Source organism: Capricornis sumatraensis, chromosome 2 (genome assembly GCF_032405125.1).
Source record: "Capricornis sumatraensis isolate serow.1 chromosome 2, serow.2, whole genome shotgun sequence".
NCBI lineage: Eukaryota > Metazoa > Chordata > Mammalia > Artiodactyla > Bovidae > Capricornis > Capricornis sumatraensis.
In genome coordinates this window covers 2,787,756-2,815,075 of record NC_091070.1, presented here as the reverse complement: position 1 = coordinate 2,815,075, position 27,320 = coordinate 2,787,756, and the positions used below count along the sequence as shown (strand labels likewise).

Genomic DNA, 27,320 nt, shown 5'->3' with positions numbered 1-27,320 from the left:
GAGAAAACTGGTCTGGTTTGTGGAGCATTTTCAGATTTACTTTGAGTTCTGACTCCAGAAATGTACAATCCTGTCTTTTCAATTACAGGTTTAAAAATGTTACTGATGTTTAATACTTCTTAAAGTCACAGCCTTAATGATTGCTTTTACTTTTGATGAAAGCTTAGTGAGCTGTGAAAGAAAAATTACCAAATATTAAGAAGGAGAGAATTTTGTGGAAATGTCATCAAGGTTTCCATCACCATCTTTACCAATTTTCTTTTCACCTGGGCCAGTTGACCTAGGTTCCGTAACAAGTTCCTCTTGTTCACTGGATGAGCTAGACAATATTTCCCATCTTTTAAGGAAAATATCAACTGATATCAATGAAATTAAAGGGATGAAAGCAGCAGTTTTGACAGTGGAAGCAAATCTATTTGATCTTAATGTTAGGGTGTCACAGAATGAAGCAAAAATTTCATCTTTGGAGGTTAAAATGAGTGAGTATTCAACATCTGAAGGCAGCAGACAGTTTGAAGATCTTCAAGAGGAAGTAGATTTTGAATCCCAGTCAAGGACTACGGATGTAAAAATAATTGGTTTCCTTAGAAACATTGAGAAAGGTAAATTTTTAGAATGTGGTATCATTGGGTAACTTGACTGTAGTTTTCATATGGAGGCAGCAGGTCACAGAGAGCTTGAATTTTTCGTGGGCCTTTGATGACAAAGTCTTGCATGTGATTTGCCTTAGAAGCCTATGCCTTAGAGTCCCATCCTTCTTCATGGAGCTCTAAACATAATGCTTTGAAAAGGTTAGGAGGTGAAACAAAACTTGAGCTGTGAGAGGGTGGTCTTCTTGCATCTGTCTATTTTGTGAAATTGCTTTAAAGTGTGTAATTCTGTCATTGTCCACTGTTTATGCTAAAGAGACCTGTTAGTATTTGAATTGGAAGAGCATACTCCCTGTAGCCTAATTGCATGTCAGTTTCCCAGGCAGCCCTTCAGGAATACAACTTGGCTAAATATCTGTTTTGGGTCAGCTCCCTAGGATTTACTGGATTATCACCCATGGTAATTTTGGAAGAAATTAACTTATTTTGGGGAGCAGGGCACATCATTAAGGAGTAATGTAGTGTAACTTATATTTAAAAATTTGGCAAATTTTAAACTTTTTAAAAAACCTCTTGATGAAACATGATAGTCGGTAAGCAGCTGCCAACTTAACACGCTTGCGCTGAGTGAGCAGACTGTCCTGGGAAACTGATGTCATAGGCTTACTAAGCGTTAGCGTCCATGATCGGAGAAGGCGACGGCACCCCACTCCAGTGCTCTTGCCTGGAGAATCCCAGGGATGGGGGAGCCTGGTGGGCTGCAGTCCGTGGGGTCACGAAGAGTCGGACATGACGGAGCAACTTAGCAGCAGCAGCACGCACGATCTTACTGATAAATCAGTAGTGTTCAGAACCCTATCAACTACGTCCCTTCCTACACCGTACTGTATCACTTCTAAGTCAGCAAGTGAGGCCCGAGTATCTGCTAGGCTGGGGGCGTTTGGAGAATGATGACGGCCTTGCAAACCTCAACCTGAAGATAGAAAAATCAGTTCTGTGTCTCTCTTTTGTTTTGCAGTGTAACTGAGAAAAGTGTGAATCCATTTAAAAAAGAATGCTCTAGCTGTGTGTCTTTTCTTACAGGATCTCTGAGTGCTTGTCCCGCGTTCTGTGGTATAGGGCCTGGGCTGCAGCGTTCCGAGTGTCCCCTTCCCTGTGCGCTGCTCTCTGTGCCCATCTGGGCCTCAGTGTGTCCTTTGGGAACTCTGTTCTGCGGTGGGGCTGCCTCACCTGAGAGCCCAGCAGCAGAGGAAGACCCTCCTCGCGGGGATCTTGCCACCGGCTGTCGCCCGTCTCCCAGGGAGCCAGCTGAGGGTGCAGGCAGCTCCACCCCTTGGCTTCCGCAGCCCTTTGCCTTTATCACTGTGCTTCTCTCCAGTCGAAGGAAGCCAGCTTCCAGACAGGGAGAACCATGGTCGTTTTTGGTTTAACCTGAGTACAGGTTTTTGTCTTACAGACCTTTGGTCTAGGATTATTATTAAATTGTATTGTGGAAGCTTTAAGTTATTTTAAAGACTTTCAATTAGGAACCCAGAAAGATTATTTTGGTCTTCATTTCTGGGAAGCATATGAGCTGCTATTGTTTTTTTTTTAAGCATAGTGAAATTTTTAAAATTTATGTTCTAGGAACTCAACAGAGGCAGTTGTTATCCCGATTGCAAATTGATCCCGTAATGGCAGAAACTCTGCAGATCAGTCAAGGTTGGTACTAATATTAAATTTTCATTTGTAATCTAGCATTTTTCAGTTGCTATTTCCATTCCTTACACCTCATTTAATGTATCCTGTATCTCTTAGATTGTGCCCTAAGATGCTACATTAACATCTGTGAAAATATTTTAGGGCCAGGAGTCAGGATCTGCATTTTCTTCATGCTGAGTGGTGTTTACATTGTTCACCTCACATGGAAATTTGCTTCCTCTGACACCATTTCACCCTGGTCCCTAGAAACTGTTGGCTGCTCATGCTGCTGCTTTAGGGACCTCTTGAATCCTTACCCTGCTTTCCATCGAACTTTCTCCATTGCTCTGAGCTGCTTTAGTGTCCTCTGGCCTGTAAAACCTTATTCTCACTTTGACTTCATGTTAGAATATCGTGGCTAGGTGTTTACCCAGAACGTATCATTCTCAGAGCTGCTGTAACTTGCTTACCTGTCTCCCTGACCCCCAGCACACACAGGCACATACCACTGGCCACCTCAGGGCCGTGGTGAGCGCCTTATTTACGTCCCTGTTCTCAGTGCCTGGCCCCGCCAGATGCGTGTGAAGTGCTAATAACTGCTGAATAAATGAGGGGCCATTGGATCCCTGGAGTCTTAAATTCAGATCCTTTTTTTTTTTCTGTTTCGTCTAAACCTGCCCGTTGTTGGAAGCTCTGGTTCCTCGTCTGCTCCGTATCGACTCCTAACTGAATTTTCCTCACCTGTGTTCAGGACTCCACAGTCAACGACGATATTCCCTTACCCTTCCTGGCCTTCAGCTCAGAAAGGCGTGCTTATTCTCTCCAAGGATTACCTTCTGCCCAGATGCCACATCGTACCCAGTTGGCAAATACTTTGGTGTTGACACCCTTCTGTGGCTTTCCTCTCTCCCTCTCTGGTTTCTCCCTCTGTCTGTAAAAGTGCTGAGATGCACTGCATCCTGGATTTTGCCCTCATTTCCCAGCATTCCATTGTGTGTCTGCATAAGAGTGCTTTCATTCACGGTGTTCAGTAGCTGAGGTCAGTCACGTTGCGTTCGCATCATCAGTGCTTGCACGTTTTTTGTTTCCTTCACTTATTTTCACCCTCAGTGCACATACTGTCCGCATCAAGCCACATCCAGGCTTATGAGTGAGCACTTTGCCTACCTCCCACTTTCTGTTATTTCTGAGAGCCCTTTTGTTTCTGCGTATCCCTTTTATTTTTTTAATACCCTGGCTTGATTTCATGTCCTGTGTACTTTCTTTTTTCTTTGAAGATATTAAAGGTGGTTTTGGACATTTTCTCCCCTCCCTTCTTGGTCTTGTTTTCCCCAGGTGGTTGGTTTTGATCCCTGTTTTTCACGATAGAGGTTCTCAGATGTCTGAGGATCCTTGCTTGAGTTGTATTTAAGAGCGGGGCGCTTAAGCTGATTGGCCTTCTGGGTTCATTAATTAGAGGATGAGGTAAGGGACTTTTGACTTTTGAATGTGGGTCCTGCAGTAGAAGAGTGGCTTGTCTGGCCTGTCTGCTTTGGCGGTGCTGTGATGCCTGTGTCTCTTGAGTCTTTTAGGTTGGTCAGCTTTTCCAGAGAAAGATCGTTCAAGAAGTAGATTGGGTGCCAGGGTTCTGGGAGCTCAGTGGGGACGGGACTGAGGGAGGCACCTCAACATTAACTAGTGTGTGATGTTTACTATACACACACAGAGACACAGACACACACACACTCTGAGGGAGGCACCTCAGCAGTGACTACTGTGTGATGTTCACTACACGCAGACACAAACACACACACACACACACAAACACAGTTTTCAGAATGGTACTTCTTTCAACATGGCTGGCATTCATTAGTCTAGAAACCCTCTGTTTTTACCTTTTCAGGAGTCTAAAGCTCCACTTTGCTCCAGGGGAGAAGTGGTCAAAGATTATCAGAAAGTCTAGTTGCTTTTCACAGGTTTAATAGTGTGCATTCAGTTAATTTTGCACCTTTTCTGTCAGACCGTGATGCTTCATCCGTAAGCCTCTTGAGCAGTGATCGACAGGAAAGCGTATCTCCAGTTATTCCAAGTGTCTTCAAGGGTCGCAGTAGGGGAATAGCTGTGGTAAGAATAACAGAAAAGAAAACAGAGAACACAGAGTTTAGGAAGAGCAGCCTGCTTCCGGATGGACACCTGAACCCGCTTCTGCTGTGCTCTGCCTTCTCCCAGCCCCTCCCAGGCCCCCTTGTTGGCCTGGGAAGAAGCTTGGGATCCATATTTCTTCACTGTTAGTTGAAGACTCAGCTTTTAGAGATCTACTAAGTTAGTTTTCTCCTTTAAAATGTGGTTATTGCCCCCGACGTACCATGTACCCCCTGCAGTGGATGTGTAGACTCTTAACCACTGGAGCATCAGGACAGTTCCTGGTTATCTCTTCTTTTACAATTATCTTTTTTGTGAGGTGTTTTTTGTTTCTTAATTTAACCGTTTACTGACATTTTATTAGAGTTTCAGTTCAGTTTAGTCACTCAGTCGTGTCCGACTCTTTGCGACCCCATGTATCGAAGCACACCAGGCCTCCCTGTCCATCACCAACTCCCTGTCCATCACCAACTCCTGGAGTTCACTCAAACTCATGTCCATCGAGTCGGTGATGCCATACAGCCATCTCATCCTCTGTTGTCCCCTTCTCCTCCTGCCCCCAATCCCTCCCAGCATCAGAGTATTTTCCAGTGAGTCAGCTCTTCGTATGAGGTGGCCAAAGTATTGGAGTTTTCAGCCTCAGCATCAGTCCTTCCAATGAACACCCAGGGCTGATCTCCTTTAGGATGGACTGGTTGGATCTCTTTGCAGTCCAAGGGACTCTCAAGAGTCTTCTCCAACACCACAGTTCAAAAGCATCAATTCTTCGGTGCTCAGCCTTCTTCACAGTCCAACTCTCACATCCATACATGACCACTGGGAAAACCATAGCCTTGACTAGATGGACCTTTGTTGGCAGAGTAATGTCTCTGCTTTTGAATATGCTATCTAGGTTGGTCATAACTTTCCTTCCAAGGAGTAAGCGTCTTTTAATTTCATGGCTGCAGTCACCATCTGCAGTCATTTTGGAGCCCCCCAAAATAAAGTCTGACACTGTTTCCACTGTTTCCCCATCTATTTCCCATGAAGTGATGGGACCAGATGCCATGATCTTCGTTTTCTGAATGTTGAGCTTTAAGCCAACTTTTTCACTCTCTTTCACTTTATCAAGAGGCTTTTTAGTTCCTCGTCACTTTCTGCCATAAGGGTGGTGTCATTTGCATATCTGAGGTTATTGACTCTCCTGGCAATCTTGATTCCAGCTTGTACTTCTTCCAGCCCAGCATTTCTCATGATGTACTCTGCATAGAAGTTAAATAAGCAGGGTGACAATATACAGCCTTGACGTAATCCTTTTCCTGTGTAGAAGCAGTCTGTTGTTCCATATCCAGTTCTAACTGTTGCTTCCTGACCTGCATATAGATTTCTCAAGAGGCAGGTCAGGTGGTCTGGTATTTCCATCTCTTTCAGAATTTTCCACAGTTTATTGTGATCTACACAGTCAAAGGCTTTAGCATAGTCAATAAAGCAGAAGTAGATGCTTTTCTGGAACTCTCTTGCTTTTTCCATGATCCAGCGGATGTTGGCAATTTGATTTCTGGTTCCTCTGCCTTTTCTAAAACCAGCTTGAACATCTGGAAGTTCACAGTTCACGTGTTGCTGAAGCCTGGCTTGGAGAATTTTGAGCATTACTTTACTAGCGTGTGAGATGAGTGCAATTGTGTGGTAGTTTGAGCATTCTTTGGCATTGCCTTTCTTTGGGATTGGAATGAAAACTGACCTTTTCCAGTCCTGTGGCCACTGTTGGGTTTTCCAAATTTGCTGGCATATTGAGTGCAGCACTTTCACAGCATCATCTTCCAGGATTTGAAACAGCTCAACTGGAATTCCATCACCTCCACTAGCTTTGTTCATAGTGATACTTTCTAAGGCCCACTTGACTTCCCATTCTAGGATGTCTGGCTCTAGTTGAGTGATCACACCATTGTGATTATCTTGGCCATGAAGATCTTTTTTGTACAGTTCTTCTGTGTATTCTTGCCACCTCTTAATATCTTCTGCTTCTGTAGGTCCATACCATTTCTATCTTTTATCGAGCCCATCTTTGCATGAAATGTTCCCTTGGTATCTCTGATTTTCTTGATGAGATCTCTAGTATTTCTCATTCTGTTGTTTTCCTCTATTTCTTTGCACTGATCCCTGAAGAAGGCTTTCTTACCTCTCCTTGCTGTTCTTTGGCACTGTGCATTCAGATGCTTATATCTTTCCTTTTCTCCTTTGCTTTTTGCTTCTCTTCTCTTTACAGCTATTTGTAAGGCCTTAAGAGTTTCAGGAGGATGCAAATGTGTGGATTCAGCCCGTGGTCCTCACCCAGGAGGTGTCTCTAACTCTGCCATCTGTCTGCTCTGCCTGTCCCAGACCACGCTCGGGGTGACGAGAGGCTCGTGTCGAGAATAAAGCTGTTTTCTGTGCACACCTCTCTGTACTCTGTGATGTGTAGCCCTGACGTTCCCATGTTGTCTTCCATCTTCTATCTTTTGTCTTCTGGGACTTCATTCTCTGTTTTTCCAGTAGTTCCTTTTCCTATTCAGTTCCTTTCCTCTCCTGCCCCTTAAAATGTTACCTTTATCCTGTGTCCTGTCCTGAGCGTTATTTCTGTCTCGTCCATATTCTCCCGAGATGCAGACTAGTAGAACTGCTGTGTCCCTCAAAGCGGGTGGTGAGGAGCCACAGCCCGCGGACCTCATGCTGGACCCCATGCTAGCTGTGCGGCCGCGGTGAGCCAGAGGAGAGCTCTGAGTGCAGCCCGGCAGGGACCTGCTTCCTGGGCTCCCTGTGAGGGCTGAGGGAGAAGATAGCCATGCTGAATATGGACAGTTGACCGCATGTTCTGAGTTCACCATCAGCAGAGACTCTGTTTCTTTCTTCTTTCCTGCTCGTAATAATTAAATCTGAGTTTTCAGCTTCTTTGTGAACAGCTGAGAGTCCTGCAAAGACCTCAAGCTAAAGAAGTCCACAGTTGAAATGTGTCTTTGCCCGCTGCTAAGTCTGCGCTCTGCCCTGTCCTAATGCGTGCTCCTCCCTCTCCTCCTGTTCCGTCTGCGTCTCTCCTGCCCTTGCAGGGGGAGCAGGTTGCCTCCTTCCTGGTTGGTAGTTTAGAATGCGCGTGTTGTCACTGGTGGTGCCCACGTGAGTGTGGACTGTGTTTCCTCTCCTCTAGGTGTGCGAGAGGGTGACAGCGTGGGCAGCAGCCCCGTGGGGCTCCAGTCCATTCCTGCCACTGTCTGTCTTTCTAAAAAAACCCTGCTCATATCACTCCACTGCTTAGAAAGCCTGGTTTACTTATTACTTCTCGACCAGCATCCAAGCCCATCGGCACCGGCGCATACAAGACCCTTTAGGCCTCCAGCCTTCTTGCTGCTTAATCTGTTCAGCCTGCCCTGGGGTCCCTGCGCTCTTCTGTTTTCCCTTTGTGTAGCCAGCGCAGGGCTCTCAGGATCCATTTTACTTAGTGAGCGGCCCTGAGGCAGTGTGCTCTGAGCTGTGGTCTCCGTTGCCTGTTGAGGAGCAGAGCTGCTCCTAACGTTGGTCACTGACGCCTGCTGCTGCGTCGCCGGTCCGTGTCCTGGGCTCCAGGTCTTGGTGTATTTTATAAAGTAGTTGAGCTTGAAAGTTATGTTGTAGGTGATGTGATCTGTGGCTGCTTGCATTAAGTTCAGTGTTATCCTTGCTATATTTTTATCAATGTCTATTCATCTTAAAATTCTTTTTCAAAGTAGTCTGTCTTCAACCAGGCAGAAACTACGCCACTCTTATTGTTTTCATCAGGGTGTGTGCTGTTCTATAAGTGTGCAAAATGAACAAAACAGAGTTTAGAAAGAGTTTTTTAAAAACAGCCTTCGTATCATGATTCTAGGGTACATTAGGAGTCTGTATTCTTTGTTTATAGAAAGTATTGTTGTACTTTATATTGTTAATAACATCCCATAGGTGCCTCATGGAAGAACCTTTCTTCTCTGCTGTAGGCAGGAAGTTCATTAGAATGCCTTGGTAATACGCTGTATGAGCAAAGGAATGTTTGACTTCTTTGAAAAGATGTTTGGCATAGAATTGCAGCCTTATTCCTAAGTAGAACCATTGTAACTTTCCTTTAAAATAATTACAAATATATAAAGGATTGACATTCTTCTCACGTGTGTGATGTTGGGAATGCAAGTTATATTCAAAAGTAAACATTTGTGGCCAATTTTTTTGGCTCAGATTACTATGACATGGAATCCATGGTCCATGCAGACACGAGATCATTTATTCTGAAGAAGCCAAAGCTGTCTGAGGAGCTAGTAGTGGCAGCAAACCAGGAGGCGGGGATGAAGACGGCAGATGCCCTTCGGGCCCTTTCAGGACACCTTGTGCAGACACGGTAGATGGCTTCTTTTTCTCGCGTAGCTCGTGTGTTGATAAATAGTGGAGGTTAGCTGCCAGTGCCCAGCTCCTTCCTGCCCGTCCCAGCCCCTAGTGTAGACGCTGTATTGACTGAGAAGTCAGGCCGTGCATCATCTGGCTCACCCAGCTTTCAGAAAGTTCAGTTCCTCTTTCTTATTCAGAAATCTGTTATACAGATAAGTCAGTGTATGATTTAGCTCTCTTAATAAGATTATTTTTTTTATGCACGTCCAGGAAATGAAATTTTAAAAGCCCGATGCTAAGAGCTAGGACCTCTCAATCAGAGAGTTAGCAGACTGGGTTGGGGTGATCATCGCTGTAGGTAATGGACTGACTGTTCTGTAAGGAAACAGACGCAGGCTGATAAACTCGGTGTGAGTAGAGAACGGCTGGCTCTTGTGTTCTGAGCATAGGTGCCGACTTCTCCATTTGTTTCCACATGACCCTGCGAGGGCCCAGTGGGTGCCGGGGTCAGGGCTGAGGGAGGGCACCCTGAGGGCAGCCTGAAGGGCTGGTGTCGCCGCCACAGTGGTTGGCCCTAGTCGTCGTGCGTGAGCAGGAACCCACTAGCTGTCCCTGGGAGTCCTGTCAAGGCTTGTTTGTTAGGGAAGAAACCGCAGACCAGTCAGGGCAGTGGTAGCTTTTTGAAGAGCGCTGTAGGAGGCTTGGCTTTCTGTGCGTTTCCCTAATTCTGTGGTATTTTCTATCTGTCTGGCAGAGATCTTGTACAACCAGATAAACCTGCGAGTCCCAAGTTTATAGTGACGCTGGACGGTGTCCCCAGCCCCCCAGGATACATGTCAGATCAAGAGGAGGACATGTGCTCTGAAGGAATGAGACCCGCACAGCACCCTGCAGCCTCACACGGGGGACTCGCGGGCCTCCTCCACCCGCAGCAGTTGCACGTGCTGAGCAGGCAGCTTGAGGACCCAGATGGTAGCTTTGCAAACGGTGTGTGGGGGCTCAGCCCGCCCTCTCAGGGTGCTGGCGTCGTGAAGGACGTCCTTGCTGTGTGTCTCTACCTCGAATGAATATTGGTTGGAGGTCTTCTATTTATAATTTGGTAGTGGCCTTTATACTTCTTCAGACAAAATGACCAATTGAATTTGAAACTGTTTGTCCTTTGTGTGTGCTAAAATGGAGTGCCACCATGGAGGGCAACAAATACCTCTCCGTGATGCTTGTTAAAGGATGAATTCTTGCTTGGTGCCTTGTTTACCCTTTTTTTTCCCTTTTAGAAACTATGTTATATTCCCCTGGAAGCAGCAGTAGTTGGTTACACTTGTAATTAGTAATTAACTGGACAGAAAACTCTATTTGGATTTTGATGTTATTTCTACTTCAGTGAAATTCCCTTGAAAGGAGTTTCTTACCTGATACTTCAAAGTACTTCTTGGAGGTTTAGGAAAAAACCTTTTGTTTACATTGATATAGAAGCATAGTAGTAGAGATGAACTCAGTTCAAATAGTGACGTGGTTTTAGGCAGATGAACGCTTCTGAGCAATGCTTCTCTCGCTGGAAATCAGTGGCCAGTGCAGTGCCTCGAGCATTTTCATTCTTTATATGAATACCAGTCATATTCCTCACAACTTATAAAGATTTTAGGAACACTTTCATTGGTAAGGGAGACAATTACTGAATATTAAATATCAAGAGCATCAAAGAAAAGGCAATAATGGGTTCTGAAAATTTCCCACAGTAATCCTCTTGTTAGAGATACGAAAATGTATTAAATACCTTTGTTAGTCACTAAAAATACAGTAGCCTTTAGGGGGAGATCGTCAGTGAGCAAAGGACAAATTGCTGTTATCTTGAGCAGAGTGGACTACTGTGAATCAGTTCTGATAGGTGGAGCGAGTTGTAAAATCTTGACTTTTCTTTCAAAGGAAGAAAAATTGTGTAAATAACTGAGGTGATAAGAACTGCGGTAGTCAGGCAGTTCAGATTTCTTGAACCCGTATATTTTGTTTAAAATATGAGAAGATTCCAGTGTTTTTAGTACTTTGGATTTCAGTTTGGTAGTTTAATTTTTGGTACCTCGGGGTCGTGTTTAGTTGCCAAGTCGCGTCTGACTCTTTGCGACCCCATGAACTGTAGCCCACTGGGCTCCTCTGTCCATGGGATTCTCTAGGCAAGAATCCTGGAGTGGGTTGCCATGCCCTCCTCCAGGGAGTCTTCCCACCCCAGGGATGGAACTGGCGTCTCCTGACTGGCACGCAGATTCTTTGCCCCTGAGCCACATGAGAAGCGCAGTTTGAGGTCTGACTTTGCTTAGACGTAGACGTGCGTGCGCAGCTTTATTGGTGTATGCAGCATAGCCGTGACCCCTGGGTCGCGGAAGCTGCCTTCAGGCTGCGCGGTGCCGTGGTGATGAGGAGCCACCTGCATCACGGCTTTGACCCGGGCCTCTCAGTTTCTTGCTGCTGCTCAGACGGAGCTCTGCAGCAGAGGACACGGGAGGCCGAGAAGGCTCCATCAGGAGGCTCTTGTCCGGCCTGCTCTGCCTGCCCAGGTGAGGCTTTGACACTCGTTAGTTGCTTTCCTGTCTGGTGTTTCAAGGATGCCACCAATTGCAGCGGCTGTTTTAAGCCACTCTGGCTGGCCTTTCACAGCAGCCCAGATTTTATACTTTGCAATAAAAAGTGAATTTGCCTCTTAAACAGGAAGAGTGTTGATAGCTTATGAAGTAAACGTTAGAGAAAACCAGTTGTGAACTTTGTGTATATATGACATTTTTTCATCAGAAAGAGAGTTTCCTTGCACAGGTGTTCTAACTTCTTTCGTATTTTGCTCCTGAGGTCTCTCAGTAGCTCCCCTACTCCGTTTTCCAGAATACCCATTTCTCGGGTGTCTTGGGTCAGTAGCTAGCGTCTCATTGTGGTCTTCAGGCGCTGCTTGGTTTATTCTGTGTTTTAAGTTTCCGTTAGTTGCTGTCATTTAAAAATTAGATGTCATGGGGGACTTCGTCCAGTCGTTAGGACTCCCAGCTCCCACTGCAGAGGCCTGGGTTCCCTCCCTGGTCAGGGAGTGGAGATCCCACGTGCCGCACAGCTCAGCCCAAAAATAGTTTAGATCCCAGATGAAAAGGTGTTTGCTTCCCGAGTCGGGCGGCAGTCTGGTGGCACGAGTGCTGTTTTCTGGCGTCGGCGTCGTTGATGGTGCCATTTGGCCCGCCCCGGGAGGGGAGGTGCTGAGCAGCACCTCGGGGCCATGCGTGTACTCTCCAGGCCGCTTGTCTGAGCAGGTCTCCTCTGTGAGGCTTTCTTCCGTTGGACCACCTTACATCTGGACAGCCTCACTCTGATCTGATAAGTGATCCTCTGGGCCCCTCTGGGTCATAGGACATTGGTGATGCTTTAGGCAAAATCTTTTCCTCCCTTTGTCCATTGATGTGAATTTCTCACCTGTGCCTAGAAAGCTGCGCATACCTCGGCGAGTGGGAACACCTGGTTTTAGACGCTAATCATCTCCCCGTTTTTTATCACCTCGAGTTTCCAGTTCCCGTTTCATTTTATTGCTTCCCTAGTTGACACTCTTTTCCCTTATAATCTTCATTCAGCTGAAATAATTATGAGGATTGGAGTTTTCAGGGAGAACTGACTCTTGTTGAGCGTCCCTGTCCACTTTCCTCTTCCCAGTGAGAACACTAGTCTGCACCCTAGTAATCTTTTGTAAGATTCCAGTTGTATTATTTGGACTCATTTGTTAGAAGAACATAAGGTTCTAAGACTGGGTATCGAGGGAAGTTTACTAAAGGTGTCATGTCCTGAATTGGTTATATTGAGTGAAAGACTTTTACTTCGTTCCCCTCTGTAGCTGAGCTGAGCGAGCTGAGCGTGGCGCAGAAGCCGGAGAAGCTGCTGGAGCGCTGCAAGTACTGGCCTGCCTGCAAGAACGGGGACGAGTGCGCTTACCATCACCCCGTGTCGCCTTGCAAGTGAGTCGCAGCAGCTCGCTCCTGGCTTTCAGGTCACTTCCTCGGGAGAGCTTCCTTCTGGCTCTTTCCTGTGACCAGGCATGAGCTTTGTAACTGTGTGCCGCAGCAGCACTTGTGTGCCCTCCAGGACAGCACACACTGGTGTCTGAGGGTGAGGTGGCAGGGGTCGCCTCTGTGCCTCTTGAGATACTGAAACTTCTGGGTTTCTTTGAGGATTCTGTACATTGAAGGAGTAACAGACAGGTCTGGCCTTGGGAGTATAAGATGAAGCAGGGCAAAGGCTAACAAGAGTTTCGCCAGAACACACTGGTGGTAGCAAACGCCCTGTTGCATAAAATGTTAGAGAGACCTCAGTTACAGAGTAGACGGTGTCTCTTCCTGTCCCAAGAAACACTTCTGCTTCTCATGGTGACTTGGCCTGAGATGAAAGTCTGTTACCCCCCCAGGCTTTGAAATAGGCATTTGTGTCCTGTGTTGATATCTGGCATCATTTAGAAATGGGAGTTTGCTTTTTATTTTTTTTTTGTTGTTAACTTCAGTGTTTCTCAATACAAGTAGTGATGGAATTAAGAGTACAATGGACCATCTCTACAAAAAACCATGTGTTTGGGAGATTAAATGTGAATGATATGCTTTGTTTTACAGAGCCTTTCCCAATTGTAAATTTGCTGAGAAGTGTCTGTTTGTTCATCCAAATTGTAAATACGATGCAAAATGTGCTAAACCAGACTGTCCCTTCACTCACACGAGCCGAAGAGCCCCAGGACCGCCTCCAAAACCAGGTCAGTGACTGCACTTCTGCATTTGAGTGAAGAGGGGAAAGTTTTGTGACTAAACTGAATTAAAAAGAAATAGTTTGAGATCATTGTGTCAGAATCAGTTAACTAGTTTAACAGAACAGGTGTGTCCATTCTGTAGCATTCTAAAGTACTGTATCTTGAGTAGTGAATATTACAGATGTCCCTTTTTTAAAGTGGTTCCCATAAAAACATCCACAAACTGCACTAAACATGACTTTGCCAAATCTCATCTCTGCAGCCGCAGCAGCAGCACCGCCTTCCAGTAGCCAGCTGTGCCGCTACTTTCCAGCTTGTAAGAAGATGGAGTGTCCCTTCTATCATCCGAAAGTAAGAGCTTTCACCTTCCCAAAAAGGAATTCAGTGGCAGCCTGTTCACTAGCAAACTATATATTGTCTTTTTTCTTTCCCAGTTTAACTTTTTTGTTAAGAGTTAACTTCATGGTTTTTAAGACCTTTAAGTTATTCCCTAGTTGTCCCTGAGCCTGTGTGTGGCCCGTTAGGCCAAGTTGTCTGAACTGGTTTAATGTTAGTAGACTAATCTCCTGTGGGTGTCCCTGGTGGCTCAGGTGGTAAAGAATCCACTTGCCAAGCAGGAGACCCAGGTTCCATCCCTGGGTCAGGAAGACACCCTGGAGGAGGGCATGGCAACCCACTGCAGTGTTCTTGCCCAGAGAATCCACGGACAGAGGAGCCTGGTGGGCTGCAGTCTGTGGGGTCGCAGAGACTCAGACACGACTGAGCGGCGTTCTTCTTTGCCCCAAATGTGTGTCTGCCTGGCCCCCCCTCATGCCAGACCAGAGGCGCTGAGGTCCAGCAGTACTTACTGACGCCACCTGCAGTCCACATGTGTGTCCGCGGTTATAATTGTCTGCGCTAGAGACTGGTCCATGTGTCTCCAGCTGTCTGGCTGCTGGAATGAATCACCTCTCTGAAAGGGCAGCCTAGTGACCATGTGAAAGGTCTTCAGTTCCCCAGCTGCGGTAGGACGCAGTTGAGGGTGAAAATGGGGGGTGCTGGGCAGGATGGGCACGTGGCTATTGCACGAACGAGAGGAACTCTGTATTATATGCTCAGGCTCCTTTTGAAGTTTACCTTGTTACTCTTTGATTAGGATTTTGTCTTGGTGGGGGTTCCTGTTTGAGGGCTTCAGTAGTATCAAAGTCGCCGTGAACAGTCTGTATCTGCTGCCCCGTTGCCCTCATGGGCTGGTTGCTGCCCCCCAGGTCGCTGTGGGTTTCTGCATCAGCTCTGCAGACGTGTTGAAGCTGTTCTCTCTCTGTAGCACTGTAGGTTTAACACTCAGTGTACACGGCCTGACTGCACGTTCTACCATCCCACCATTGCGGTACCACCACGACATGCCTTGAAATGGATTCGACCTCAGACCAGGTAAAGGTTAGAAGTAGTTTTTCTAATGTCATTTCAAATGGTTTTCTAGTATATGTAATACTTTCTTAAATTTGTAAGCATACAAATTTGGGGGAAGCATCACTTTTTGTCTGCTGTTCAATTAAAGGTCTTTGGCAAGATAATTCACTACATAAACCAAATTTTGTTTCATTCAGCAATTGTTTGTTTGCCTCAGACTTCCTTTAACTTCTGAACACACTATGTGAACTTAAGGCCTTCAGATTACAAATTTTCACATCAGTTTTCTTGGACATTATTAAACATTGAAATTAAGTTTCAAAATATTTTTACTGTGACCCTTACATTTAAATGCATATGTTTGTATCTTTTATGCACCTTATATAATTTATTCTTTTACCAACTTTATCTTTACATTGTAATCTGTAGAGCAAATGTTGTCTGAAAATACTGAACTTCTATTAACTGATGTTAATTAAAGCAGTTAATTGGAAAACTTTTGGTTTTGTTTATTCAGTGAGTGACACCCAGTCCTACCTGACAGAAGACGGTGGCGTTTGAGAGTTTCCGTCTACTGATGAAAGACGCTCTGCAGAATTTGTCAGGTCTTTGAAACTTGGAATATATTGCTTTCATGATATGAAGTTTATTGCCTATCTGAAGTGTCTAATTTTTCAAGTTTGTAAGTTTATTAAGTGGTTTTAACATTGGGTTTTTTTTTGTTGTTTTGACTGTGGAAAGACAGTTTAAGGAAAAGCTGAACTCTATTAAAACACTTGAGGCATGTTTGTACACTGCTGTGTTCAGGTATCAGAATTGACAGCGTGGTGCTAGCACTGCTGGTGCCGACGGTCCAGCTGAGGTGCAGCAGTGCCGCGTGTCCAGCACTGAGTGAGGGGGGGGCCCTTACTCCGGAAGCTGGATGGCTGCTTTCACTTTGTGACTCCCCAGAAAACAGGGAGTGGCCCAGAGTGCTGAGGTGGCATGACACAGTTATTCAGTCCTGCTCTTCAAAGTGACTGACTACCAAGGCTTTTTGAGTTGAGTGCTGCTTTGGTGAATGGCTCTCAAATGTCTGCTCCCTTGCTTTCTGAGAAAGGGTGAGTGAGGTGGGGCGTGCAGGGGAACATAGTTGGAATGCAAAAGGCAAAAAGTAGCAACAGTTCGTTAAAATGCTTTCATTTACTGTTAACATACACTTTTTAAATAAGTATCTGGGGGATCTACATTATCACAAAATTATACAAAAATTTTTTACAAGTATATACATAAGATATCAGAACAAACTTTAACTCAAGATTATAGCTATACATACATATTCTCACGTTCTGAAAAATAACATTCTCAGAAATAACTCCACAGAAAATATAGTTATTATTGAAGATAATTTTTTAAATGTAAAAACTAGATTTAAATAGTATATTTTAAATGACAGACTATATAATTACAGAGATCAGATGGGTAAACTGCAAAATAGGACTTAACTTTTGGGGTACTGAATGAAAATATAGAGTTTTGTGTGTGGTTTTAAAATTGTTAAGGCAAGAAGTGTCAAATTCTTTAGAATTAAATAACAGATCACTGATTTTTAAAAGACAATGTAGCTTTTTAAAAAGTAAAGCTAAAAGTTGGTTAGAAAGAAAGAGTTAATGCAAAAAGGATAGTAAGTTCAAAATATTCTAAGGACCAAATTAAACTAAAAAAACGTTGTTTGACATGCTTATTAGTCACACATCCAAGGGATAATAAAACTACATATGTGTAAAAGTCCATGTTTGAGATGCTAAAACCTGCAGCCTTGTGGCCATCTCTTTGCTGTTGGAAGAAGAATTAACCAGTTATTAAACCATCTTTTAAGTTGCACTTTGCTGTGCTTATAAGACTTGAAACATCAGAAGAAGCAAGATGGCACACAGAGCATACATTAAGCCACCGTGTGGTTAGCCTCGGGTGAAATGGCAATTCCACTTCATTCTGAAAAGTTTTATTCCACCAAATCTAAGGTACTTGTTCATTCGAGTGTTGACTTACTTGAGATGCTTTATTTCTACAGAAGAAATTTGTTTTAAATTGTATTTACAGAAATTTAAACAGACTTTTAGTGTCAATGCTCATAAATGGAGTATATTTGTATTCTCATACTTTCACTGTAAAGAAGGTAAACGGGAGACAAGGGCTCAAGTGATTTAGTTCAGCCATTTTGTGAGGAAATAATATGCTGAAATCAGATTTTTTTCTATTTAAGGAGATGCATTAAGAGTTTCATCTTTCAGTTGCTATGGTTTATGGGCAGGCAGAAGTTCACTATAACTTGGTCCAAAATGAACCACCATCAAAAAAGTGCACAGAAAAGGAAGGGAGCAGAGGTGGCTGTGAGTGGCACCAGGGTGTCCGGGCACGCGTTTGCCTACAGAGAGGAGGCCAGCGGTACCAGGGGAGAGCTCAGCTTACAAATAGGGGAGCTCAGTCAGGTACTACCCATGGGAACAACCCTCTGGGTTAAAAAATAAATCTACACGGCCTGTCACGGCTGTTCACCTGGCCTCAGTCGATGGCTGGTGTGAGGACGGCGGTTGTGGGCTGACGACTGAACTCAGCGGGACCGCGTCGGGACACGGACAGCGGGGACTGAGGCCGCCGCACGCCGACCGCGGGAAGGACAACGCGGGGGAAGCAGGTCACCCTATGTGGTTCCGTGATTACGGCCGGAGTTTCTACCCGGCGTGTAATGAGACTGGAATTTCTCTTTAGCCAGAAGCAGGTAAACTTGACCCAAGGAACATCTGAAGCTGCAAACGCCTCAAATAGAGGGGAAGTGGGGTTCAGGGGAATTTTTAGCTTTTATCAATTGCTCTTTTATAGTATACATGAACAGAAGCTTTAAATATTAGTGTTTCATCAAATTGGGCTTAATTTAGGAGAATCCATTGTCACGAAAATGAAAGAAAATGATCTTAATGTTTCAAGCTTCTTAAAGGAAAACCCCAGTCAGTCCTTCAGACGCAGCTGTTCAGAGCTCTAAAATGGACCAGGTTCAGTCACTGGTTGGGCTTTCATGATGTAACTCGGCCTTTTCTGGTTTTCATATTTACAGGGTATTGCACATAGAAAACAGATAACCAGAAACCTGAAAGGCTCTATTACACTACAAAGATAATTAACACATGAAAATAAAAAGTCATAGGACCAATACAGCATCTTAAACTTCTTCATACTTAGAAAAATATATTTTTAAATAGCAGTCTGCATAATTTCCAGTCATCAGGAAACTACAAGTGAGCTAAACAGGAAGTTCCTGAATGGCAAGTACTGGTCTTTGGCAGCATTTAAAGTGAACAGGAGTGAAGATCTCAGAGTTCAGCCCCAGTCCACCAAGAAAGGGTTGTCACAGACAAGTTTCATAAGTGGACCGATACTCATTCCTTTTGGAAGTCAGCCTATGGGGTGGCGTACGGTAAACAAGTTTTTCCATAGAAAAAAAGGCTATAAAAATTTTATTTCAAGAGTTACTAAATTGTGTAACTTTGTAAATGTGAATTTAATGCTTTAGTTTACATGGTAAATGTTTCTATTAGCCTGCATCTTTAAATACTCAGCATTCTCTCCCAGTTAAAATAGTACTACTGTCTAAAACCTTAAACTGTACATCACTGGAAATGATTGTTTATCGTACTTTTCCATTAATGAGGCTATAATCATGTTTTACTGTTTGAGTTACAGGGATGAAATCTGGACCTAAGAGTGGCAGCTCAAAAATGAAAAAGTAGTGATCGTAAACTGCTGACTTGGGATTTGCTCTTGAATTTAAAACTTTCAGGAGAAAAATGTCCTTTATAAGTGGGAGCTTATTAACGCTTAGGAAGCATTATATTCTCCAGTAGACCTCGTGTATATTTTTTTAGGGAAAATAATGTTTGCCTTTTAAAAACTGTGATCCTTTAGGGTGATGGTATATTTCCTTATGTAAACACAAAGATAACATACCAAACAGTTGAATCTTGGAAAATAAAAATTAAAAAAAAAAAAAAAAGTTTTGCTAAAAAAAAAAAAAGGATGAAAATTATCCAAGTTGGGTTTTTGAAGTTTTGGTTCATTTTTTTGAGGAGCTCTGTCTCCCAAACCTCCCCAGCAGGCCTGCCAGATCTGCACACGCCCCAGAGTGGGGTCTGGCTGTCACCATCAGGTCATTTAATCCTTTCTTGACATGGGATTACCTGGCAGTGTGTGGATTATGGACAGTTACCTCGTGCATATTACAAATATTTTGAACCGATCAATCTTCATTTTGACAAGTTTGGGCATTTTATCCCTGTTTCAATCTTAAGTTAGCACCACCTGACTGTGCAGGGCTTGGTTCTGATTATTTTTTCCGCTTGTGTAGTCCTGCTTTTCTCAAGGCTGTTAATTTACAGAATCTTCTCAGCATCCGTATCTTTCAGTGAGGCATATGTACACATTTCCAGACGAATAAACTGCAATCAGAAAAACAGCAGTGAGTTCATGATCTTTCTAGATTCTCAGAACAGTTTTTCAATTAAGCTTTCAAATCATACATGCATAAAGTTTTTCCTTTTTAAGTCCTTTTAGTACACAGTATACAAACTTCAAAGAGCCACCTGGTTTTGCTACCTTAATGATGTTGACTAGCTGAGTCCATACAAGAACCTGTCAGAAGAAGTGATTAAATCTCTTAACTAGTAAGTTGGCATATCTTGGGCTGAGAAAGTCACCAACCTGCAGTCATCACCGCCAGCACTAATAACATGTCGATCACCGCTGGTAAATCGAATGTTTGTCACGTGGGGTGAATGACCCAAGAACCTTTTGTGTTTTGCCTAAAAAACAATAAAGAACAAGGCTCAGCGTGTGTGATAAACTCTGAAGTCAAAGGTTTCTGTCAGGAACCACTGTCTCCATCACAAAGACTGGAGAGAGTCAGCAGTTTGGACCACAGCTATTGATTAAATGCTTTTTCAGAGTGATGGGTCTGCGTTGAAAAGCATTTGCAGTGTGGTAACAGATGGATTAAAGGTCTGGTAAAAGGCTGAGTGCAGCTTCGTTAGGATAGTTTGAGAAGATGGCATGACTTGAGGGCAAGGGGAGATAATTTCTAACCACTTCTATTTCAGAGTAATGGATTTAGGAAGTTTGGAAAAAAGTTTAGAATCAAATTTCAAAATGTTTTCAAATCATGAGATGACAATATATTTTAGCACATATTATGTGGGAAAATGTACTAATGATTAAAAGTACATTGGGGGTAAAGTTACATAAACTACTAAACCCAAGATAAACTTACAAATTTTTCAGGACATGGGAAGTCAAATAACTTCACCATGCCAAAGTCATCTCCAGTTACCAGGCTGATTCCTGAATGAGACACACAGGCACAGTTGACATCCGCTTTCTCAGCATGTCTGGACCAGATTCCCATAACTTCATCTCCTAGAATACTACAGAGAAGGAATAAAAAAAACCCACCATAGCAAACACAGGTTTACCATCCTGAAGAAGTTTTATGGTAATTGATCTCTAAGTGCCTACTTATGTTATTTAGATACAAGAATAAACTATGAAAGGCATTACCTGGAAGCCTGAGTTTCTCCTGGGATGTGAGTCCCCAACACATATACCTTTTCTTTTTGAAAATTTACAGTTTTAAGGGTTTCTAGACTAAATCTTTCAAAAATTCAATTAATACTTTACAATAGCTGACAGAACTATTTTAAAAATTAAGTGTTTATGTTATAGGAATTTGATGGTATCTTTCATTTTCATTGCTGATTACTCATGGGTAACTGTTCCACAGCCAGCAACTTTGAACCCACTCATAAGGTTTCATTTCTAACAGCTGCTATCAATAACATTCCTACAGAAAGAGAAATAATACTATTGCCTAACAATACTCAATACATGTTTTTGTTGGTTATTAAACCTACTTAAGGAAATATCACGATATCTTTAAAGTCACAACTTTGATTTCCTTTAATTAAAAGAACTGATATAGAAATATCTTTGATCAAGAGGGGTCCCACCCTGAGTATATCATTTTCTTAGGAAGAATTCAAGATGGTAACAAAAACTTAAAACTCAATTACTTTCCCTTGGGAATGGCTCTAGCTGTTCAGAAATTTTCTAATTTTCCTGACTTTCAGTTAGTTAGTTCTTCCCTTCTGAATAGAAGAAATATTTACCTAGTCCATGTAGCCCAAGTAATTCTGTCAATGGCAGCCTGATCCATAAGATGTTTTCCTGAAGGCACTTCATAGACAAGCCGTTTATAGCAACCAGTGGAGACCTTTCATAATATTAAAATGGAACAAGAATCCCATCATGTGAGAACTAAAAATCCAGAAACAGTTTATAGTATACTGGCAAAATGCTGTTTGATTTACACTTCTAAAATAATTAAGACTAAAAGATGAGAATAAAAGTCTGAGCAAAAAAAAAAAAGGACTCAGAAGAACAGATTAGTAAGGACTCAAACAGAAACCGCGAACAGTGGTAGTGAACGAAAGGCGAGAGCTGAGCTGGAACGGGAGCTTCAAAAGCACCAACATGCAGAACTGAAGTGCAGGGGGCGCTGTACCTGGAGATGCCTGCTGTCTGCAGAGAAGTCCATCTGAATGACGAAGCTGGGAATGTCTTTGCAGTAGCTGATTCTGTTAAGGGTGGGGCCCAGTGTTAGGTCATAAAAATCCACTGAATTCTCACTGGAACCCACGGCTAGAAACCGGGAATCTGGACTAAATCTGAACATACAACAAGAGATGACATGCAAAGATGCATCAGACCACATGAAATACAGCAGTGTGCACATTCAAGGGACCTCCCTAGTAGCTCAGGGGCTGAGAACCCACCTCCCAGTGCAGGGGACGCAGTTCAGATCCCTGGTCCAGGAACTGGAATCCCTCAGCCCGGGCGCCACAGCTAAGGCCCCTTGAAGCCACATCAACTAAAACAACCTCAGACCAGTGACTCTTCCTGTTTAGTCCTTAGTAAGTATTCAAGATGAGTGTGTGTAATACGGCCTCAAACAGATTTACCTGATAGGCAAGACAGATTTACCTGATAGGCAAGACAGATTTTGTAGACTGATACCATATTTGTTTTACATGAAACAGGTTTATATTTTACGTCAGTGTTAACTGATTCCTCATTTCATCTTTAAAAATATCTCAGCTTTTAAAAAACCACTAACAATTTACATATACTACTTGGTTACATAATTCAGTAAGATAGGGTTCTTTTATCTGCGAAGGTTGTATCTTAACAGCAAGGGACACAGACCAGCTTAACTCATGTCAGGCTGTTAGATGAAGGGATACGACTTGGAGCTTGGAAGAAGTTATTTTTAAGTAAAATACTATCTGCCACATAAATAGACTAAGTACTGTTTGCCTAGTGATCACGTGAAGCCATGCAGTTCGGTGTTTTGAAAAGGCTCTGCGGTCTTGCTGACATACCTTCCGAACACTGGAGGGCGTAGGGAAGCCATAGTTACTGTTCTATATACTGAAATCCTGAGGAAGGTGTCAAATGTAAAAACGGTCTTACTGCTAAAAGAGAGCAAGTTTTGACAGATCCGATTCAGTAATCTCTGCTGATCACACAAGTGCTCAGTAAATAGTGTGCACGTGTGCTAAGGCTGCTTCAGTCATGTCTGACTCTGCGACCCCATGGGCTATAGCCCCCCCAGCTCCTCTGTCCACGGGGGTCTCCAGGCAAGAAGACCGGAGCGGGTGGCTGTGCCCTCCTCCAGGGGGATCTTCCGACCCAGGGATGGAACGCAGGTTGTCTACATTTCGGGGGCTGGCAGGTGGGTTCCTTGCCACTAGTGCCCCCTGGGAAGTCCCGGGTTCAGTAAATGGTAACCACTGTTAACAAAAACTCAAGCACTGAAAAAGGCTCCAGAAGAATTTTAATTCAGATTCTGGAGCACAGATGTTCACTGACAGTGGATTAAAGGAATGAACTGTATATTCAGTAGAGATTAAGAGAAGGTGTTTGAGGTTGAAAGTTTTAATTTTCTAGGCTTTGTAAGAGATGTTAGGGGTTTTAATTTTCCAGGTTTTTTTTTTACTGTGCCGTCTGCTTGTGGTACCCTAGTTCCCCGACCAGGGACTGAACCCAGGGAATTCCCTAACTTCCCAGGCTTTCAAAGGGCAGGTGAAAGATAACTCTTGGTGAGATGAGCTTGCTGGACATGTGTTCATCAAGCATCCCCGAGGACTTGCTGTCACAAGGTGCTGTGGCTGGTGCCCAGCAAACTCATGACTCAGTAAGGAGAAGCAGGCATGCACACGAGCAGCCACGTCTCAGCGCGCAGTTTATGGTGGGGTGAGATGCTACAGGCACCAAGGACCTTTTCTCCAAATTCAAGCGGGATCACTTAGAGAATACCCTAGGTATCCTGTTCCGCTGGTTGACTGACCTGATGTCATGGATCGCACACCGTCTGTCTCTCTTCTTTCCCCATATCTTCAGGGAGCTCACAAGTAAAATGATAAATTCTCCGTTTTTCATCCCAATGGCCACCATGTCCCCTTCCGGGCTGTAGCAGACGGTACGAGCAGCGTGTCCCAGATTCACTTTGTTCAGCATCTTCTGCATCAGAACCAGGGGGGTCAGAGAGAATGACATTAAGTAGAGAACTTACGAAGTAAAGTCCCCCAAATCCTCCACATAGTTGTGAACTTGCTAAGCGCAACTTAGGACTCTGCTGCTTAGAAACCGTAACATCGTTTAAAAGCTGCACGCACTCTGTCAGCAATGTCCCAGAGCCTCACTGTCCCGTCTTCCGCAGCGGACAGGAAGAAGTCCCTGGAGGGGTGGGTCGCGAGTCCCCACACAGGGCCGTCCACGTGCCCGCTCACCAGGACGTTACACGCAGCGTTCTTCTCTCCAACTTCCATGATTTCAGCGTTCCTTGTCCCTACCAGTATCTTGCCCTGAAACACAAGTGGGGCCAAAACAGTTACTGGACCACCACAGCTGCTGCTCTTCGCAACCTAAGGATGACCTGCTGACCCGTGTGATGCTTCGACTCACAGCAGGGAATACACACACCCTCCTCGGCCTGCAGCGGGGCTGCCTCTGATAAGCCCATCATAAGGTGAAAGTGTCAGGAGTGCACTTCACACAGCTAACCTACCAGACACGGCAGCCTGGCCTGCCTTACACGCGTGCGGGACGCTTAGCTAAGCCTATCCACAGCAACGTGCTGGACGGCTCGTGTTGTTTATCGAGTACCGTCCTGAAAGTGAAGCACAGTGTGGCTGCCTTGGTACAGACAGTCGCTGTAGGTGCACCGACTGCTGATCCCCGTGAGCGCGTGGCTGCCCGGGAGCTAGGGCGAGCTGTGCTGCTCCGCATCACAGGAGGGCCGGACCAGAGGTCGCTGGCTGGGGACGAGCAAACTAAACATTCGAAGTATGCTTTCCACCGGATGTGTATCACTCTTGCACTCTCTTAGAATCGAAAAACCTTAACTTGCAGACACTCAGTATGTCTGGTCTTGTTCCCAGTTACTCACATAAAGCTCCTAAAAGTGAAAGTCTGACTCTGCGACCCCGTGGACTGTAGCCCGCCTGGCTCCTCTGCCCATGGGATTCTCCAGGCAAGGACACTGGAGTGGGTTGCCATGCCCTCTTCCAGGAGACCTTCCTGACCCAGGGATCAAACCCAGGTCTCCTGCATTGCAGGTGGATTCTTTATCAGCTGAGCCACCGGGGAAGCTTCTAAAACCCTTGGAGTTCCCTGGGTGGTGAACAAAATGGGTACCTTTTATGTTAATAAGGTGACATCTGGACCTCACGTAAGGGGGGTGGTTGCCGGCGGACCCAACCATGTGCTTAGGAGGTAGCCTGGCAGTTTCCCTCTCTATTTCCCACACCTCGGGGATGGGAGAGGGGCTAGACGACCAATAGTGAACGAGTTAATCAGCCAAGACTGCACAAGAAGCCTCCCCAATGGCCAGGGTTTGGAGAGCTCTCAGGCTGCTGAGCAAGGGGAGAGGCAGGCTGGGTGGCCTGAAGCTCCGCCCTGCCCCACGTACGCCACCCTGGGCAGCTCTGCGTCTGGCTGTCCCCGAGCTACATTCTTCACAGTGAATTGCTGATCCAGTAAGGAACACGTCTCTTGAGTCAGTGAGCCGCTCAAGTGAGTTAACTGAGCCCGAGGAGGCGCTGTACAACTCTCTCACTTAGAGCCCGTGGATCAGGGCACAGGTGACGGACTGGTGTCTTTAATCCAAGAAGAGCTGTGGAACCTCCCAACGACAGCTGACCAGAGGTCCAGGCAGTAACAGCCTGGCATCTGAAGGGGTGTGGGGCGGGCCAGTCTGGCAGGACTGAGCCTCCAACCTCCTGTGGAACCTGACGCTTTCTCTGGTAGATACTTTCAGGATATGGCTGAATTTATGGACACGCTGGAGAATTCCTTGGTGCTGTGTGGGAAGCACTCCTGAGCTCAGCGTCCACACACTGGATCTGCATCCAAAACCAAAACCACCTACTCTCAGAGAACTTTTTGCCTGGACTAATCTAAGCAAGCCAGGCATTAGTTCACGCAAAGCTTTCTATGGCCAGAGGCGCACCCAGAAGCACTTGGCCAGGCGTTAGGCCACGCTGACCACCGCGTGCCTCGCTTCTCCAGCATCCAAGTTTTGACGCTGACTGAGATATCTCAGTCTGAAAACCTCCAAAGAGGAGTAAGTGCATTGGGATATGGGAAGAAAGTATTGGATTTTAGTTAAAAGTAACTGTAAATAAAAGTACGCATACCTACTATTTACTAGACTAAGGATAATGCATGTGTGCGTTTTGTAAACACACTTATTGTGAGTGCATGCGTGTTTATGGTTTTTAGAGCAATGTGTGGTTTTTCATCAAATGAAGACAGCTGCCTTAATCAAAACGAGTCAACTGGCAAAGAAATTCAACTGTCTACTGGAGTGGATCCAAGAAAACGAGGGGCTATATAGATACAGAGCTCAGGGAGCAGCTTCTTGTCTTTCTGCAAAGAAAGTAGCAGAGAAGAGGCAGGGATACTGGACTGTGCATCTTTTCAGTGCTGTCCATCGAGCTGCAGGCGCGAGAGGCGCCGAGTGCCCGGCTCCCCGCCGGCGCGCACCTTGCCTCTGCACACGGAGCGCACGCAGTCGCTGGCTTGGCCCGTCTCCAGCCGGAAGGCGCGGCACCGCCTCAGCTCCTGGTCCCACAGCTTGACGGCTCCTCCCTCCTTTGACCTGAGAAAAGAACCGCCCAGACCAGAAGACGCACTTACTGTTGGCGCTTACAGATACTTTTTATTATAAACGAAGACTAAACTACAAGCAGAACGCTAAAAGATGCTCCAGTCTTTGCATTAAAGTTTCTATGGCAATTTAAACACACACTGGGTCTCAAGCATTCAGTTCAAGCAAATTCTATGGAAATAAATGTTTGAGATGTAAGCATCAGTCTCCTTAGTCTGTCCTCGCCATATATACCTTTTACTCTCATAATACTTTTTAGTAAGGAAATGTGTGAAATGATTCTTTTCTTTTTTTTCTGGCCATGCCATGTGGCTTGCGGGATCTTAGTTCCCCAACTAGGGATTGAACCCAGGCCACAGAAGTGAAAGCATGAAGTCCTAACCACTGGGTCTCCAGGGAAGTCCCCAAAATGACTCAATGGTACAAGGAAAATGGAAATTTAAGGTTAGATAATAGAATTAGCAATGGTATGCTACAGAATATATTTTCATGGCCCAAAGGGCACATTTCTTTCCACCTATTATTATTAAATATGCCACAGTTTAATCAGTTACTAGTGAGTAGGAGTGTGCAAGGCTAGCTGAGGTTTGGAAACACACATGTCGCAGTAACATGTGTAAAAGGTCAGATGTAGCCTATTTACGGTTTTGCTTTTGGAAGAGGTAGAAAATGTATTCCTTTCTTTTCTGCTAGACGAACTGTCTTAGGACAGAACCATACTCCCGCAGCGCTGCTACAGTCTTCCTTTACGTGAAAGGCCAACGCTGCTGCGTGTTTGTGGGTTCTTTCAATGCTGTATAGGAATGCACTTATTTCCTGGTCTCATATACATTCCACTTTAACAAGGCTATGAAGGTATTAGTAGAAAATCAATGGTAAGTATCTCGTTTCCACTGGGAGATTTAAGTTACTCAGAAAAAGGCCTTTCTTCAGACTTACATTTTGAGGTCTTGTCTTAACTTTATCTAACAAGTCTGCCTCGAGCACAAGCAAACCAGGCTAAGTCTATTTCTGGCACCCCTCATCCTTCTCTAGTCCGGCGGTGTGCGCCTCAGCCCTTAGTATCCAGTCTGAACAGAACAGAAAGCAGTCAGGATACATCCCAAACCCAACGACAAGGATCCCCGCAAAGGTCACCAGCAGAATGCTACTCAGCAAGTATTTACACAGGCAGAGAGACATG

The 27,320-nt window shown here is 44.7% G+C and overlaps 2 protein-coding genes across 6 annotated transcripts in view; one reads left to right on the top strand and one right to left on the bottom strand.

The window, feature by feature from the left end:
* The window catches only part of ZC3H14 (zinc finger CCCH-type containing 14), a 39,578-nt gene extending 23,931 nt beyond the window's left edge, over positions 1-15,647 (top strand). Inside the window, exons 10-17 of one of the 2 annotated variants that reach the window (XM_068966147.1) lie at positions 2,217-2,291; positions 8,592-8,751; positions 9,493-9,725; positions 12,592-12,712; positions 13,358-13,494; positions 13,751-13,839; positions 14,795-14,901; positions 15,398-15,647. In XM_068966147.1, coding sequence (XP_068822248.1) covers positions 2,217-2,291; positions 8,592-8,751; positions 9,493-9,725; positions 12,592-12,712; positions 13,358-13,494; positions 13,751-13,839; positions 14,795-14,901; positions 15,398-15,404 — 929 coding nt within the window. In that variant the 3' untranslated portion in view covers positions 15,405-15,647. The remainder of the gene's footprint in view (positions 1-2,216; positions 2,292-8,591; positions 8,752-9,492; positions 9,726-12,591; positions 12,713-13,357; positions 13,495-13,750; positions 13,840-14,794; positions 14,902-15,397) is intronic. The other variant, XM_068966148.1, reaches the window with a different exon arrangement.
* A 2,967-nt stretch (positions 15,648-18,614) lies between these two features.
* Positions 18,615-27,320, bottom strand: part of EML5 (EMAP like 5) — a 152,548-nt gene continuing 143,842 nt past the window's right edge. For all 4 annotated transcript variants that reach the window (XM_068965460.1, XM_068965459.1, XM_068965457.1 and 1 more), the window contains 8 exons: positions 26,014-26,128; positions 23,643-23,831; positions 23,315-23,487; positions 21,470-21,632; positions 21,075-21,178; positions 20,180-20,333; positions 19,615-19,715; positions 18,615-19,352 (listed from right to left, as the gene is read on the bottom strand). In XM_068965460.1, the coding sequence (XP_068821561.1) occupies positions 19,316-19,352; positions 19,615-19,715; positions 20,180-20,333; positions 21,075-21,178; positions 21,470-21,632; positions 23,315-23,487; positions 23,643-23,831; positions 26,014-26,128 (1,036 nt within the window). In that variant the 3' untranslated portion in view covers positions 18,615-19,315. The remainder of the gene's footprint in view (positions 19,353-19,614; positions 19,716-20,179; positions 20,334-21,074; positions 21,179-21,469; positions 21,633-23,314; positions 23,488-23,642; positions 23,832-26,013; positions 26,129-27,320) is intronic.